We start from the raw sequence: 18,786 nt of genomic DNA on the forward strand, positions 1-18,786 counted from the left end.
AGTTAATTTTTTTAGAAAAGGGGACAGCCTAAAACTGTCGCTCCTCTTTCTCTTTATAATTCTCTTTATAAAGACGCAGAAGATGATTCAGTTTGAAGAGAAGGGGGGGACAGAGAGAGAAAGGATAATGAAAAGAGGAAGGACTCTCGTAGAACTATATAAAATTTTGTAAAATTTTACAGAAAGAAGAGTGTCAACGTATAAGACAGTTTTCCTGCCTATGCCAAGGAAATTATGTTCTCCTAGTAATTTAACCCTTTCGTGACTGGTGGGACATATATCTCCCAGAACTTTAAAAATTTATATCTCCCACAAAAATAAAGATAGCAACTTTTTCTTGAGCTGATTTTAAAGAGGAAAGATGGGACTCTTTACAAAAAAAATCAATACCCTTATTCTCATTAGTTTACCCTTAATCTCATCCTCCAATCTGCATATCTCGTCAAATACTCGTAAAATAGAGTAAAAGTGAAAAATATGTATATATATTCCACAAAAATTAAGATAGCAAGTTCTTCCTGGGCTCATTTTGAAGGTTAGCAGCGTAAGAGCTATATGAAAGAAAATTGCTACTTAATTTCAAAATGACGGATTCAATATGGCGGGCCACAATGTGAATTTTTTTGAATTTGAGAGAAACTCATTTTTCAGGGGTTTTTTTGTGTCACTGATAACGAATCTAAAGTTGAAATTTTCAAATTAAATATAGTCATATCTAATATAGCTGACAAAATGTAAATAAGAAAGGTCGACTCAATTTTATTCACATTTCATGGAATTTTTTGAAGCACGGAATGGGACAGAGTGGAACTTTACACGCTGTGCATATTGAATTCGTCATTTTTAATTTTGAAATTTTGACTACAGATTCATAATCACCCCAAAAATCTCTGGAATATGAATTTTATTCAAATCCAAGAAAATTTTACATTTTAGTTTACCATGTTGGATTTGCTATTTTGAATTTTGAAATTTTGATTACGGATTCATAATCAGCGACCCCAAAAACCTTTAATAAGACGTGAATTAGATGCACATCATTCCTAAAAACAGTCAGGTACGAAAGGGTTAAGCAAATAGTACATATCACGTATCATAATCCTGATGTTCTGATATCGTGCATCTTGATAATTTTTATCCCTTTTTTAAAATACGACAAGTGAAGCTTTTGGTCTAAAAAAGAAATTATGAAATTTCCGGATTATCTGATATGAGTAAGAGATACAATGAATATACCTTCTGGCTATAAAGAATCACTTTATGACTAAAAGAAAATTGCTTTCGTCCAAGAAAACTCAGAGTCTGAGTTACCAAGGCAGTGTAATATTCAAATTAGAGGCAGAGAAACAGACTTACATTGACCCTCCTCCCGCAGTCTTACGAAAATTTGGAAGCCAGGCACACATGTGCCCGTGGTCGCGTTCTCTAACCGATTCATATTTGGGCGAAGATACGACATGAGCGTCGAGCGCTCGCCCACGAGATCGTCCCCGAGGAGCGTCCAGCACCAGCTACTGCTGCAGGACTCATTCCGAACGGAGGGTTTCTTCCCGCAGAGTGTGAACGACGGCTCGACTTTCCTCGACGAGAACAACCCGGAGTGCTCGGAACGGTACCCGGCCGATTCATTCGACTGCGTGGACGGTCGTCTCGGCAACGATAGGCGGAAGTACACCGGCGATGGCGTTGACAGCTGCAGGTCCGGTCACTCGACATCCTCGGACGAGGGTAGCAAGGGCTTCAAGATCGAGCAGCCGACGCAACAGCAGCAGCAAGGCAGGTGCCTGCGATTCAAGGACGGCTCCGAGCCGCGCTTCGGCTCGAGCTGCGAGAGCGAGCGCAAGTACCACCCGGGCTCGTCGTCGAGCGAGCGGTCGAGCGATGATTGCTGCCCCGGCAGGACGAAGAGCAACTACGCGAAGGTGAAGGGCGCCAAGCAGAAGCAGCTGGAGGACGACGAGCTCGACGCTGATACGAGGGTGTACGGCAAGAGTCCCAAGTTCGACGACAACCTAAGCGGCTTTGGCCACCCGCGGGGCGAGGCCGCCTCCGCGTTTGACTGTCGGAACCTGAATCGCCGATCTAAGATCGCTGGCGGCGACATGTTGACGCACGAGCGCCGATACTACGACGGCGGCGCCGATGACGACGTGTCCTTCAACGAGAGCGAGGTGGCGAGCGCGCGTCGCAGCGACGGAGTCGTCTTCAACACACTGGACGGCTTTGAGAACGAGAGCGCGAGCGAGCATTACCGCCAGGATAACGCGCAAGATCCTGCGCGCATGAATCTGGATGTAAGCCTGGAGGACGAGCGCGAGGCGATCTACGCGCGTGGCGATGACGACACGTCGTCGGCGACGACGGCGGATGATTCCCGCGCGTGCCGGCCGCGATCCGAGCAGGACTATCTACGTAAGAACGACGAACGAAAATTCAGCGCTGGGCAGATCAAGAGGCCGCTTTCGCAGGACGACGACGTGTCCTCCAAGAGCGGCAGGGTGCTCGAGAGCCCGGAGGTCACGCCTGGCGACGTCGGCAGAATGCTGAACCTGGGGAACGCCTTGGACGGACCCAGACAGGCGCAGCCCAACAAGTACCTCAGTTTAGTGACGCTGCACTTGCCGGTGATTCTCAGGCTCAGCGTCAACTGTCCCTTCCAAAACGTTAGAATCAAGTGCGCGGAGATCCTCGAGATGGTAAAGGTAAGCGAAAACTCTTTGATTTGCTCTTCATTGAAATGCTGAATAAATGCCCCGTTCGTGCCAGTTTATCACTTACATTAACGATTTGGGCTCATCATTTGGTTTTACGTAACAGTTTCTTTTTGCTTCGAACAATTTGCTTCGTTCTTTCCGACTTGGAAAACATTTCGATGAGCGCTTCTTCGTTATTTTTTATTGGTCGCACTCATTCTTCCGATTTCGTGGCAAGTACTATCAGTTTTCGATATTTTAGACTTTCGCGGTGCAGCGAAACACTTGAATTGGTTTCTGGTTTGATCAGGAAACAAATGCGATGGAAACAAACACGATGGACGTCGTTCCAATCCGGAAACCAAGTCAAGCATTATTAATTTCTGATTGCTGCAATCAACTTGTCTCATATTCTAATGGAATTATCGTACATTACGGCTCCTGGCCGCAGCCATCTTGATTGATGACGTTAGAAGCAAGAAAACGTACGCTCACAAATTCTGTAAAGTGCATTAAAATGAAACAATGAAGAATCCAAGAAATAACATTTGCAATCAATTAAGCACACTCTTGTAAAATACTCCAAACACTTTCCTTTCGCTGTCGTAACAATCGACAAATTAGCGTGACACGCAACTCACCTTTTCAACTTGTCTGTTTCCATGATTCCGTCATGATTAATTGTGCGGTGATTTATTGATTGTTAGAATAAGAGGAAAGTGTTCGGGATATTTTCTAGATGTATGCTTAATCGATTGCAAATGTCGCGTTTTGGCTATATTTCCTTGTCTCGACGCGCTTTGCAGAAATTTTCAAGCAGTTCCTTCCAAGATAGCTGCGGCGAGTATCCAGGAACCTTAATTGCGAAATTAACCGGTCAGTCGATCTAGTCGCTCGCGCGAAACGCGAATCTCGTTTTTGCGCCGTGCAGGTCCCGTCAGTTTGCCGTATAAACGCGACAAGAGGCTTGGACTTGAGAGAGAGGAACTCGCAAATCAAAGTCACACTCATCGTCACCGTGGTATCGTCCGTGATTATCTGTGCGCGGGCTTCGGGAGAAATTAAATATCGTTCTGTGTGACTTGAGTCAGAACACACGGGACATTCTCCGACATGACGGCGACGGCGGAAAGAGATCCTCGCGAAACGACCGATGTGAGATAACGGATAGCCTAGATGCGCGGCGGCCGCGCGGCGCAAAGTTTCACTCGCGAAGTCGCGAGGGAACGTTCGCCAGACGTCCGTTAACACGCCCGCGAGCTTTGCGCTCTCGAGCACTCTCGGCCGAAATTCTTTCGCGTCGTCCCCGTGCGCGGAGGTTTGCACGCGAGACCGGCGAGAGAGAGACAGAGAGGGGGGGGTTTCTCTCTCTCTCTCTCTCTCTCGTGTATCCGCGTGCTTCTCATAGTTTATCACACGACGACGCCAGACGCAGCCGAAGCGCGCATTGCCGTGGCGCGCGTTACATACAGTCGGCAAGCACAAAGGAGCGTGAGCCTCGACACATATACAAGATCTGCCAGAACTTGTCGCACCTGCTTCCAGCTGTGCTGGAGGCAAATCACCTATTGACCTGAAAGCACTTTTGCAATTTCTACAACGAGCGGTCGTCGAAGCGGCGGTCGCTGCTGCAGCGAGGAAGCTCGGGAAGCGACCGCCGCGCATTGACGAAGTTAATCCGAGATTTACGATTACGAACGGCCAGATTGCATTGCTTATTTTCGCTCAACATTCGATTAGCTCCGCGCGCAACTTGGTCGCATGTTAATGTTCGCTGAGTTTCCACGAGAGAGAGAGAGAGAGAGAGGGAGAGAGAGAGAGAGAGAGAGAAGCGGGCTAACCGCGAGGGGAACTCTGGCTGTCTGGCTGTGTAACCGTGCAAGATGCCGCGGTTTCGCCGGAGCAATCGCAATTTTCCTCAGGCAGTAAGTATCTGGTGCCTCGGGAGGAAGTGCAATAATTCCGAGATACGCTGTACATTCCGCGGTGGAATTGAGATTGTCCAGAATATTTCAAGCTTTATCTTTCGAGCTTTGCGGCAATTTATCCGAGTCCTTCGCGAAGACTAACTGCCGGGCGCGACTCTTACGGCGCTGTGACTTTGTATCCTCTCGCTCTTAATGCACCGCGTCGTAGCTGTTCTAATAAATAAAGCACCGCGAAACTCGCGTTACAAAGTCCCGCGGCAGCTATTCGTGCATCTCTCGAGCGGCGGAGGGTAGTGGCTGCTGATTAACCTCTCCTCAACGACGAGAGATTTCTTCCTCCGGGGAGGAAGATATCCCCGTTTCTTCATAATTCGTTCCTCCGCATTGCCATAATTAATTTTGGAATCTGTCTTGAAAAGTTCCGCGCGAACGACGAGCTACTTTGAGAGGAAGAGAGAGAGAGAGAGAGAGAGAGAGAGAGAAAGAGAGAGAGAGAGAGCACGGTCATTAATCACCGGCCGAATGATATCTTCCGCGGCGCGGGCGTTTTAACTCGTAACTACTGAAACGGGAGTACGTGGGAACGGCCCGGCCCGGCCCGAAGGAAGGTGTGCTTATGCATAAAAGATAAACGGCATAGTGGTAATCGTCGGTTATATTAATGGAGTTGTTTTGACTGGCTATTTTGAGGACGCGTTTGAACTGCGGCCTAAAAATATCCCGTCAGCCAGTAGTAGTCGTCGCGGCGCTTAAGGCGACCGACCGATCGCGAAGTTGTTCCCGCTGAATTCCACGACGGTCATTAATCTTATTACGGGGCTAGTTAATCTTTCCGAAAGACCACGGCAAATCGAACTAATCGGCCAGCGTTGTTCGCTGACAAAGAGAAGAGAGAGAGAGAGATAGGGAAGAGGGGAGGGGGAGAGGGGCAAGAGAAATACCCGAGACGACGAGATAGATAATCTCGCGTCACGCTAGAAAAGTGTCAGAAACGACGCTGTAAATGCATCATAAGTGTCCAAGTGGGCGAAACGAAAATAGAGAGGCGATCGAAACGCTGTAAAATCGAAGGGTAAAAAATGTTTCCGGCCGGCAGCTCCGTATTATTGTAACGTCACTCTTTTTCTCGGTCTTCACGCTCGCCAGAACAGCGGCTCAAAGTAATACACTCAGATCTCTCGTTCGTCTCCGGCAGGATGAAAGTAGACCGTAAAAATAATCGGCTATCTTTGAGTTGGCGGGATCAAAGAGACATTACCATACATTTCCTCCGCTTTGCGATGCCGATATTGAAAACTGTCATTTTCATGTCACTGCGATTTCGCTGTCATTCGCTGTCACCGGAATTGTGGCATTGTGAATTTGAATCGAAAGAACGACGAATATTCTGTCTTTATTCCGATTTAATTCCGATAGAACCGCGTACGCGCGAGATTAATCAATTTCACGAATGCATAAGCTACATTTGGCGAAAAGAGCGAAACGGATGAACGTATGGATGGGATTGATTGCATGCGAATTTAAAAACCTGATGGATATTTCGACCGTATTATTAATAGACGGCTCAGTGGAAAAAATGTACATCAGGCATGCGCGCGCGCGCGCGTCGTGCTCGTAGTAAATGTGAATAGAATCCATCGTTTCGGCGACGGTTATGCTCACCGATATTGTCACACTCGAGGCCGATCGATACGACTTGTGTGTAAAGCTTGTACATAGTATAGAACGGTTTTCAGGCACGAAGCCGGCGGGAAGCCAGGAAGGAGACTCTTTACACGTAAAATGTATCGTCGTATTCTCGACACCGATAGTGGCGTGCAATTTGCAAAATATCTCTAATTCTCTCTTCTCTCTTGCTGGCGTACAGTACAGTACAATCGAACGCTCAAACGAAAAAGGAGGGATATTTCGTAAACATAAACAATATATAGATCGCGATGTTTTCGTACACAAGTGTTTGCGAATTGTGTCGTAACTCGAACGCGCGTTCAAACGCTATTTTTTCTTTTTGCTTTTTCTCGTTTCTCTTTCTATTTTATTTAAAAACACAGCATGAAAGCGTCGCGATAAATATATCTCTCTCTCTCTCTCTCTCTCTCTCGCTGTGCAGGAAAAAAATTCACTCGCCCAACGTGGGGCTCGAACCCACGACCCTGAGATTAAGAGTCTCATGCTCTACCGACTGAGCTAGCCGGGCTGTTGGTAGATCTGCCTAAATTACAACAGTTCTCGACGCTGGAGGTCTCGGACCTCCAACATAAAAATGATACTGATTCCTTTTCTTTTTTCTTTTCAGGATAGAGGACTTCCAGTACCGGTGCCGGCCTTCGACGGACCTAGTGCCTTCGTCCCTGTCGCGGAGGTAAGTGACTGTGCATGCGTCGGTTGCTTTTGTAGATTAGTACGCCGCAGATCTAGTGTGTCAACAAACGTCAATGGGAGACCGGAGCGAACGAGTAATCCTTCGTCCCTTTCTACTCGCGTTCTTTGAAGGAGCTAGAAAATCTCGGTTACACAGTATAATCAGCGTTAATTAATATTTATGGGAACAATGCTGTACGTGACTCTGCGGCTTTAGGGCATTAACGTGCGCACGTTAAACAACTTCGTCATTGACGCGGCATTACGGTTATCTTACAGAAAAACACAATTTGCAATTTAAAGTACGGATATACAGAATGTACCTTGAAATAAATGGAAAGCAGATAAGTCCGATAAATGCGCGGCAGTGAGGAATATATATAGCCGATCGTTCTTTATTCGTATAACGAGCGTATCGCATTTATAGAATATTTATCGCCGCCTCGATTAATATTACAACGCGAGTCAGTTAAAAATATCCAATTATCAGCAGCAATGTTTATCTCGTGATCATATTCAACGTGACTATTTTCTGTTTGGAACAATTAGCGTAAAATATTAATAATATCGCTAGCTTTGTGCGGATTGTGCGAATACGAGAGCGACGCGAATAATTTGCACAACTCCGTTCCACCACGTAGAGACTTTAACGCGCTTGACGACGCGTTAAAACGAATGCGTTGTTCTTCTTTTTATTTGTTTCTTTTTTTTTCTCTTTTTTTTTTCCTTCATTTCTTCTAGAGATCGGTACGGATATAGCTGAATTACTTCGCTCGCGATCGCCGCCGACAAAAAGTGGGACGTGAAAAACGAATCGGTTGACGCTGCTGCACGAAATCTGGGCCATCGCATTGGCGCCAGCAGATTGGTTCATGCTATACCGGGTGTCAACGAGTCCGCGCTTACTTGTCCCTCGATGACCTCTAATTTACTTTAATTAAGCGCAAGTACTTACTCTCCGCTACCCTGACTCAGATATTTCTCTCGCTGTGTATATCTGCTTGTGTGTGTTTGCGTGAATGTGCGCGGATGTGTAGGAAACTGTTTTACCAATTGAGCAGTTACATACACAACTGTGTCACACAAATTTAGTTCAAAATATTTTTGTTTAGGAGATAACAATCCCGCAAGTTTTACCGAATGGGATTACCGAATATACATCATTACAATCAATCTTCATTTTTTTCCTCTCGGTTTTTTATATCTTTTCGCGACCACTCGTGTCGCATTCTTTAGAATTGTAAACATCGGCACAAAAAATACTTTTATTTCGTCTGTATTTACTTTTTAATCCGCAAAAGTATAAATTTTTATGTTTTATCAATACCGGGTACAGAAGCTATTGATTGCAATGTCGCCCAAGAGGTGGCGGTAATGGTCGAGCTATCGCTCGACCGTGATGTTACAGCGCGTTGTAATTAACGCAGCTAATTAATAGTATGCAAAATCGGCGTATAGCTTCACAGATATTGATTGGATATTCACATAGACCGCATAGGGAAAATTCTCGTTCTCGGCAGTCTCTGATGAGTCAAAGAATTAATTATCTAATTATCACATTATAATATGAAGTATTAACGTTATAAATTATTAATATCATCACGTTGTTATGAATTTTAATGTACTTTGATGTGGCATTCGAATCGCATCTCGCGCGAAAATCGCTGACGCAAGTGTGCAACGTGTCGCATATATTAACGAGAATCTCATTTTGCGCTGCAATTTATATATTACGCGTTCATAAACGAATTTATCGCGATCTTTGCGCTGTAGTAGGTCGCGCGATCTAGTAATTGACCTAATTATAAAATCAAGTATCACTCGAAACGATAATGTGGAAAATCTCCGATGGAAAACACGATTTCGGCTCTTTTATCGCGACTTTACGCGGATTTTAATGCACGCTATCGTGCCTTGTTTTGCAGGCAGGTAAGATTATGATACGAGTTTGTTGATTGTTACGTGGTGGGTAAAGTGAATGCTAAAGGAAGGATGGTATATCTGCGCGAATTATCGCGAAAATGTACGGCTCGACGAAGCCGTAATAATTATCTTCACGTGTCACATATTGCAGTGCACCGTGCATATATCGCTGCACTTTTTGAGCGAGAAAAGGATAAAAATACGCTGTTATTTATACGCACATTTGATCGTCGTATACGCGACGCCCCGCGGAGATAGAGTGTGTATGCAGAAATGCGAGAACATGCGCAGGTTAAACTTTTTCATTGAGGTATTATTTTACGCAGAAATCAATTCTCTCAGTCAACTAGGGATGCATATATCTCGCCTGTCAAATGGAAAAAGGAAAATTATTTCGTTGCACTCGGGTCTATCGCGATAAACACGAACACACCGTGTTCGAATTTTACCATCGATTTTTCCTCAACAGAGGAAATTCACCGCGTCATTCTTCTTTTGCCACAATTTACTATAAAGTGTATCGAGTGTATTTTTCAAGCTGTAAGTGCGTTTCTGCTGTAAACGGCAGGTAAGTAAGCTAATAATCTCTTTTTCAAGTACACCGCACACACGCACATACACACGGTGGTTTTATAGGGTTACATCGTTCGTAAAATTCGTATGATAATAAATTGAAGGAGAGAGGGCAGAATTTTCTATTACATAAGCACCATACATCTCCATCTGATAATATCAGTCTGAACACACATGAAAAATATACATGCAAAGAGTGACAAGTGACAAATTGCAGGTTTTACGGATTACAAGCGACGAACATATACGTCTAATTGTAGGTATTTATTGATAAAAAATTTCTATCGACGTGATAAATCGCTTATTGATTTCTCTGTCATCTTTGCGTTATCCTCTATGCTCTCCGCGTCGCCGTTCACAATGTAACTATCGATCATCGAGCTCTGATATCAGCCGATGATGTATCGCGTCGTTCGGCGATTTTTATCATTTTTTTCGCAGGATCTATCTGCGGGATCTTACTCGTGTAAGTGACACGCGACCCATTTCTCATGCGCGTAATATCATGCTCGGTATCCTTGAATGCAGCCGCGAGGATAAATATATCCGAAAGAAACCACACACGGCGGTTTATGCAGACACATGTAACTACTACTTCTTACCGACGATGCCAACCCAAGCAAGACCGGAGCAATTTTTCCAGCTGCAGATTAGAACTGGTTGTTGTGTCTAAATCGGCTGAGAGGAATATTTACACGCGCCCCGTCCTTCCCGCGCGGGGAAAATGGTGCGACTCGCTACGATAGGAGCAGCGATTGAATGTTTTCGTGCGAATAAAAGTGACGTATTTTAAGTAGTAGGCTTTTTTTCGGCGATACGCTTTTCTCTATTTTACTTTTCTTCGTTCCTGCGGAGAATTTATTCCGGAAAAGCTGACACGCGCATGTGTGTACCTCCTGTCCTCCATCCACCGTATGCCGTCGCAAACAGTTACCGTTATCATTTTTGTATGTTTCTCTATATTAAAGGGAGAACTTTGCGAAGCTTACACGAGCTGTATTTGTTTCTTCTTTTTTTTTTCTTCTTGGTCGTTCTATAAGAAGTTTTATTGCCCGGTCTCGTTCGCCGGCACTTTTATCGGGTTATTCGAAAATATATCTTCTCTCTATATAACTATCTCATATCCGCGCCGGTCAATTTCCAAGGGATATTATCGAACGTTCTACTTTGCGGTGGTTCCCCAGGTATCGGAGCCGGCGCCGTATCGGGAATGGCTCGAATAAACGAAGTTTCACTTTATCCGGGAAAACGGAGGAGTGGCTCGCAATTCGGCCGAGTATTTCGGAAGCGTGTTCGTAGCGGAAGCCGAATTTCTGACGCCGCGCCGCCAGTCGATTTACACGGCATTTCGTAGTGACGCGCGGCGTTTTATAACACCAATAAGTAACAGGGGCGGGAAATATGTGAGGGAGGAAATAGAGAGAGAGAGAGAGAGAGAGAGAGAGAGAGAGAGAGAGAGAGAGAGAGAGAGAGAGAGAGAGAGAGAGAGTTAGGTAGAAAGAATCGAGTCGTGGGCAGGCTTGGGAAGAAGAGCTTGGGAAGAAGTGCTCGGAAGAAACTCCGCGGGAATCTTGGCCGGGTCGATGAATATTGTTGTTGGGTCAAACGACTGCGAATAGCTCATAAGTGTTTCATGTACAAGCTCCATTAGAGACCGAATGGAATCTCTTCGATCTCATTTGTTCCCCCTTTGATCCGGGGAATTTGTATTACCGCAATCTCCCTGATAACGCACTCGTGGAAATGGTGGCCCGACGTGTGTGTGTGTGTGTGTTCCGTGTATCTCTCTGTATTTCCCGCTTTCTGCCTTTCTGTTCCGCAAGACACACCGCGATTACCGCGAACTGTTTTTACTTTACAACACAACACTCTCTAATATGGGATTTTCAGCGAATTTCATTTATAGACAGATCGAGCGTGCATATCAAAGGATTTCCCGAGAAGGTATCTTGTTTTGTCACCGCGTCGGGATTATCGGGGCTTAAATCGGATCGCTTTATAACGTTCCGTGTTCTCTTCCCTCCCATTTCCGCGCGAGTATTATTTTTTCCCTTCGTTGGTAACGGTTAATTGCGTATTAGAGCATGGGATGCAGCTCAGCCTTAAAGCCCAGAGCGGCGGCGGCGGCGGCGTCAGTCCTTTGCCGTAAAGGGCATAGAGCGTTGCGCTCAGAGTTAATCGCGCTAACGGCGTTAATTAGTGCCTAAATTGCGCCAGTGCCGTTTCGATATCTCATCGCGCTGGAGTACGCGCGGTGAGGCGCGGGCGCATTTACCCGGGCCGAGGTCTAAAGACATACCGATTTAATCAGTGCGTTTCTTCACTCTCATGAATTATTAATCGCGAGAACATTGGGGATTAATGATAAAGACCGCCCGCGCCGGGGAAGTGTATCCATGAAAGAGATTTCATGGATTGTTTCATCCGGCGCTCGCGTCGTCGCGGCTGAAGCGTCAGTCGAAATGTAATTTCACTCCCCCGTGCGAACGCCAAGGTACACTGATTAGGGGGTCGCATAAAAACCGGCCACTCTACCCATGACCCTCCATTCCTCTCGACGGTGCCCTCATCTATATATGATTATATATAGGCGGGTCGTTGACATCGCCTCGTCTTCTTTAATGCGCGGCAATTGTCGGTGCTTGCGTGCGTTTATCAATTCGACGTAATGGCTCCTATGAATAGAAGGTAGCAATTGCTTTAATTTCGCGGGCGGGCGTGCGTTTTGAAAGATACCGCAGAAAAGGTCGAATGCGACGATGATTGCGACGCGACTGTTTTATCATGCTCGCAAATTATGTTTCGTTTCTACGCTCGTTTGCACGTCGGTGTATTATCGTGTGTTTCTGTGGAGGAAGCGGGGTTTTTATTTCTTGTCCACGTGGCGTTTCCCTCGCGACGTTTCTTTTTTTACGTCTCTTTCTATCTCTCCACTTCCTCTTTCTGCCTTCACCAGGGAAAGGGAAAAAGAGCGATGGGGAGAGGATAGATCAAAGTAATCATTTGTTGTGTATGCGCTGTTTGAAACTGCAGCTGGTTTTGGCGTAGCGCGTACACCGGCGAATCGGCATGTCATGCGCGCCGCCGTTTAATTATGTTACATTTAGTTACGAAACCAATAAACCGTCAAAGCAATTTCCATGGTAACGATGAAATGTCGCTGCGAAATTTGCATCTCTCCGACGAAGCTGCGACTCGTCCGCAACGCGGCTGCGAATGATAAATCAAGCGCGAATTACACGGCGTTATAATTTTCGCGGCACAGCGCCGCGCGGCGATAATTAGAAATCGCAATTCAATTTTTTCACCACCCCGACTACCCCGATTACTCTCGTGTGTCTGCCGGTGCTTTTCTTCTTGGTGCAGCCTCTCTTTACTTTCGCCGGAACAAACAATCCGTAGGAGAATTTAAGCAAGATAACACGCATATCTGTATTGTGAAAAAAAACCCACACGCTGACAAAGTTTGAAACATTCAACGACATTTATGCGTTGTCGAATGCGGCGTGTTGCGTGCGCTCTCTCTCTCTCTCTCTCTCTCGTCGCTCTCTTTCCCTCTCCTATAGTACACGCTCCGCAAGCTTTCTCTGGCTGGCAATTTTATTAAAAAATGTTGCCCGGGTGTAGCATGATTTATCAAAGGCGTAATGGTGTTAGTGCGCCGTGTAACGCAATTATGCATGTGCGTTTATCGGAACGTCGTGGCGTACGTAATGACTCTCGGCCCTCGCCTCTTCATTTTTCGCTGCCGACGATATCATTGACGCGAAATAGATGCACGTGGCGTGGAGATAACGCGGAAAAAAGGCCGGCGTCTGACGGTGGAATGGCGAGATTTTTCATGGAAATCTCTGGTCATTTCACGCAGTTCACGCTCGGCTCGGAGTCCCTCGCTTAAATAAATACCCTCCGCAACCGGAATATCTATGGTAATATTACCTCAGTAATATGTTCAGAGAGATTCAGAGAGGAGTCGTATTGAAAATGACCGGGACCGGTTTGATCGTTCCCTCGACGAATACTTTACACCGGGCAAAGGAACAACGGGCTTCGTCGAATTATTGGGGAAATAAGTCGTCGTCATCCGATACTTCGTTCGCGCGGCTAAGGCCGCCCTCGCAATATCATTTAGCATTTTCATTCTGTCGGACGAATCGCGTGTCGATCGCGGTCGATTTAACGTAGCCGTTTATCAGCAATGGGCGACGAGAAAAACGAGAATTTTCGTGAGTCCGTGTCCCGAGCCTGTGTGGCATTGAAGGCAAATGGTGGCTTGTGGAAGAAATCTAATCTTTCCCGAGACGAGTCCCGCGCGGGAGTAAATCGCGTCTCGCCGGCGCGCGGCGACGTAATGCACCGTGATTACAACGAGGGGTCCGGAAGCCTGAATTTAAATACAATCGAGTCCCGGTATTATCTGCTATTGGATCGCCCGGCGAAGCACCGTGTACCTATCTCCCTCTCTCTCTCTCTCGAGGGAGAGAGAGAGAGAGAGAGAGAGAGAGAGAGAGAGAGAAGTAAATACGCTTACGTACATATAAATCTAATCTAGAAGCTCTTATATAATATATACTTACGTAAAGGAGCATAAAGACCGTCTTAGACTGGACGTAGGCGTGACGTAGGTGCGCCGCTCGCGGTTTGTTGTCCCTACATATTGTTGCGGCGCGCAGCTTTTCCAACGATGCGAGAACCGGTTCTCAGTGAAATATGCAGAAGAAAATGGACGAGTCTCGCGATGCGTCGCACAGCGACGCGGGTAATCTACGTGGGCTTTAACGGTGGAGTACAATATCAATGCGCGGAATGTTTTCAAGTGCGCCAATATATCGTCGAGCACGTAGATTTTTCACCGGGCTTCGAGTGAGCAACGATTTTATATCACGAGGTATTTGGGCATTCCCGACTCCGACGTCCACGTCGTCGCCGATAGTGAAGCGGGAGAGAATTGTGCGCACAATCTTCCATCGGGCGATAACTATCTTATCGGGCCGTGTCGATTACTTCGTGGCGTGAGACTGCTTTTACGTTTCTCCGTAGATTACCACCGTGAGAGGGAACGTCTTGCACAATCTTTCCGCCGCGGTTTAATTGTTATGTCCCGGGGTCCCGATAGAAATGTCGATACCGTCGACGGTAATGTACGGCATCGGTATCGATTTGGGATAGAGAAACGGCCTTTACGTTTTCGTGGCCGATTGCTCCTCTTATATCGCTCCTCCCGGCCCGCAGTAATTACAGCTTGAGAAAAACATTCCTTTAGCCTGCTATAGGTTAAACCGATCCGCATGGAATTGTTCCGAGTAACGGGAACGATTGAGGTGTAAATCTGACGCTGGGCTTCATTCGTTCTCTCTTCGCTTCGTCGAGATCGACGAAGCAAAATTTTACGCAAGACTGGAAACTGCACACCGGAATACGCACGCGCGGGATTTTTCTTCTTTTAAACACAGATGGCAGTCGAGCTTTGCGCGACGCAGAGGGAGCGAGCGCAGAGATGCTAATCGAAGGAGTAACAATTAAAAATCCCGCCCGTCGCGATTGCCGCAGTCGCCGAGAATGTTATTAGTCCCGTTCGCGTCGGGACTCGGGGAGTAGAGTTTCATTTGCTTCCCGACAGCTTCGCTGTTACTTTCTGCGGGTGGCCGAGGCCTCGAGTTAAAACACGAGTTCTCTATAGAGCGCGGCATTGTTCGAGCTCTGATTTCCGACCACACCGTGGCAAACACAGGCGTCGGTTTCGTCCTCGTTGTCGAGTCGATTCACAACGGGCTCGATTGGCCGATCAAGTCGACACGCCTTCGGCGTTACGACATCCGTCCAAGTTATCGCTGGCCGAAACGCATGGCGGTTACCGTTTTCACGTGTGGTTTGTTGCTTTACCCAGCTAGATTTTGCGCTTTATCGCAGCGTCCAAAAAAAAGCACGGACGTTGGTCGTTAGTTTTTCTAAACGAACGTGAACGCGTCAGATAAGGACAGATTTATACAATCCGTGATTTATACATACATATACCCCGCGACTACGACCGAGCTACACGCGTTTCTCATCAACAGACGAAATTAGCATTCCCCGATATTCGGTTTGCGTTATTATTTCACTCGCTCGCTCAGTCTTGTGTCGCTAAGTTATGCTTTTCTTCCTCTTCCTCAACAAAACCGGAGAAAGAAGGAATCGGTTTGATATACTTGTACTTGTATCGCGACGTTTCTTCGTATCGGCGCGATCGTTACTCGCTATAAACTCGCGTCATGTTAATTTGCAAGAGAGGAATCGCGTTTCGATATTTCACGGTGTTTCTCCTTTACGGTAGATAAGGGGGCGATAAGCGAGTGGCTCGAGGGACGTTTTAGAGGAAAATTTTCCGAAGATGTACTCACGGCGCCGCCGGTGCATGCAGTTGGCTCGTATCCGGGCATAAATTTATCTTCAGGGATCGCGACGTTGAGCGAAAACAGTTTTGCTCGATACGGCATCGGAGTCGCCGTCCTTTTGGCTGGTTTTAGTTGTTGCTCGTTAAATCATTTGGTCGTATGAGTATACTTGATAGTTTGATTTGACCGATACATCTCTCGCAGCTCGCCGCGCCGCGGCCGTCTCGCTATATCCTTATGAGAGTTTCAAGGAATTCCAGAACGTCCTCTCCACCGCGGCGTGGATACCTTATGTCGGAGTTAGTTTCCCAAGTTCACAAATCATCAAGTTCGCTCGCGGTGGTCGAAATTTGTTGCCGTATCAGGCGCCCGTGGTTACATTCGCGAGAGACTATGCAGGACAGAAGACTGGTCGCTGCTGGTCAATGGCGGATTCAACAATTACGGAGTTAATGCCAATGTTAAAAAATCAATAGTTAAATAGGGAGGAAACGATTTCAAGTCTGAATTATGCAGCGAGATATAATTCGCGCTTTCACGCGAACCTCGTTGCCATTTTATTCGTAATCCTTATCAAGAACGCTGAATATAGAACACAATCGTGCGAGTGGAACGCAGGTGGAAATCGTGCGGAATGCAAGTCAGTTTCGAGTATCGCCGCGGCACACGCGGAGATCATAATAAATCAAAGGTTTCTATGCGGAAGTTTTACAAAAATAATATTTCCTCCCAGATGAATATATTCATCTGTCTAACAACTTTTCCATTTTTCCGTATCAAGTGCCAAGCTTAAAGCGAGCGTTCCGTGCCTCATTAGAAAATCCGCCACTGTCGCTGATATACATTAAAGTACATCAGCGAGCGAATTCTCCCCGTCTCTCTTCCTCTCTCTCTCTCTCTCTCTCTGCTCCCTCTCTCTCTCTCTTTGCTCCCTCCCTCTCTCTTTCTCTCTTTGCTCCCTCCCTTTCTCTTTCCCTCCTTTCCTCTCTCTCTCTCTCTCTTTTACATCGTTATTACGACAAAGTGACCTTATCTTTAACGTAAGTTAACAAAGACCGGGAGGACAAAGAGAAGGGTGGGAGAAACGATAAGACTGTAACGCAAATAACGGAAAGAAAATCCGTATCGTCGCTAGAACGACACATTACCGCAAAAAAATTGCCGTCGTTATACAGTTCCTGGGTGAAATCGAGCACAAAGCAAGTGCCTCTTTAAAACGAACCGCGGATATTGCTTCTATCCGATGTACGTCGCTCTCTTTCTTCCTTTCTCTCCTTCTTTCCCTCCCTTCCTTTTTCTCTCTCTCTCTCTCTCTCTCTCTCCCCCCTTCTCCTCTTCTGTTTCATAATGATTGATTCCCCTCGTTCAATTAAACGCAGCTTTTATCGTTCGGGACGTTTGTGGAAAAATAGCTTCTTATCGTTGACCAGGCTAGATCAATATTATATGTTTATGTAACGATATGACGCAAATTGTGTTCACAAAAAGACACCAAAGTGATATTATTACGTTGCATACCGATGCCGAGACTCAAACAGAGTCCTTGTTATGATATCCGGGAATTGAATGCATGCCTTTGTGCAGCGCGTATTATCGTTATGTATTATTCTCTTAAATAATGTTATCTCAACCTGTTTTTTATACGCGATCTAAGATATTATTATGCTTAACAGTACGATGCCAAGGTAAAAATATATACGAGAGTATATATAATATTTTTTACCAATTCGTGTCTTAAAGTATATCATTATAACGAAATGAAGATTGGAGTAACTTAGTAATCACTAAGTTTTCCACACATATCTCCTCTTAAACTTTTATAATTTATTTTAAAATATATTTATTTTAAAATATATTTAATACACTTTAATTGTGCACTGTATTTTCTCTTTCTCCCTCTCTCTCTCTCTCTCTCTCTTCTCTGCGTACGTGAGTAAATAATATATTATTGTATCACATTAATATGCAGCTGCTTGACGTTTACCGTTCGCTTTGTATTTGTACTGCACGCGCAACACGTGAATTTTAAGGAAACGGAAAAACGAACGTAATAACGTTCTTCGCTTTTTATTTTCATTAAGTAAATATTACCTTTACGTATTATTGCACACAAGCATCTGTACAAAATTAAAATAGAAGCATATAACAGACGAGTGTTGCACGAATCAGCTGCTACCGGAGAATTTATTTTCTGAGATACAAATCTCTCGTATGAAACGTGGTGTTTTCTACACGCTGAGAATCTTATCGTTGTACAAACTGTTGTTGAGGAAATAAAAGGTCGTCAGTTTCAGAAATTGAGCGGAACCTATTTGACGATAGTAATCTACGAAGATAAACACGTAGGAACGCGGTATGTGTATGCACACAAACATCGTCCGTCAAATAACATATTTTCTCTCGATTATTTAGTTTTACACAATGACTTTTGTCAACAACCGTGAAAACATAATCATTTAAAGTGTAAAAAAGGCATTTTTATGTTCTCTCTTGTCTCTGAAATCAGTCTTTTAACTTTCATAATTCATCTGCTGAGATTTTGTATCTTAAATGCCTCAATCATACACATCTTCACCAGACTGGACTGCTGCATAAGTTTCAGCAACCTGAGGTGAGGTACTTGGGCTGTTTATTCTTTTCTGCAATCTTCTTATAAACTTTTTTCTGCAATCTTCTTATAAACGAGAGAGAGAGAGAGAGAGAGAGAGAGACCGAGGCGGCCACGTCACTCTCTCCTTCGACTTGATGTTTACATTTAACATATTAATATTAATCACCGTATCCTTTTTAATATTCGATGGACTAGAAATAGCTTCGTGTCATTTAAAACCTGCACTTTTTTACTAACGCGCGTCTCCGAAGAAACTGAATAACAGGAAGTGCGCGCAGAGAACACACACGCACACACACACACATACACACACACGATCGAGT

General features: G+C 45.4%; 1 protein-coding gene and 1 non-coding gene across 4 annotated transcripts in view; one reads left to right on the forward strand and one right to left on the reverse strand.

Moving 5' to 3' along the window:
- Positions 1-18,786, forward strand: part of Sesn (Sestrin) — a 201,487-nt gene that overhangs the window by 28,483 nt on the left and 154,218 nt on the right. For all 3 annotated transcript variants that reach the window (XM_025305322.1, XM_011151842.3, XM_011151843.3), the window contains exons 4-5: positions 1,451-2,702; positions 6,918-6,983. In XM_025305322.1, the coding sequence (XP_025161107.1) occupies positions 1,451-2,702; positions 6,918-6,983 (1,318 nt within the window). The remainder of the gene's footprint in view (positions 1-1,450; positions 2,703-6,917; positions 6,984-18,786) is intronic.
- On the reverse strand, positions 6,746-6,818 carry TRNAK-CUU (transfer RNA lysine (anticodon CUU)). The gene has a single exon. It is a non-coding gene; the product is annotated as a tRNA-Lys (tRNA).

The sequence above is a fragment of the Harpegnathos saltator genome, unplaced genomic scaffold (assembly GCF_003227715.2).
Source record: "Harpegnathos saltator strain DR-91 unplaced genomic scaffold, Hsal_v8.6 scaffold694, whole genome shotgun sequence".
NCBI classification, from domain to species: domain Eukaryota; kingdom Metazoa; phylum Arthropoda; class Insecta; order Hymenoptera; family Formicidae; genus Harpegnathos; species Harpegnathos saltator.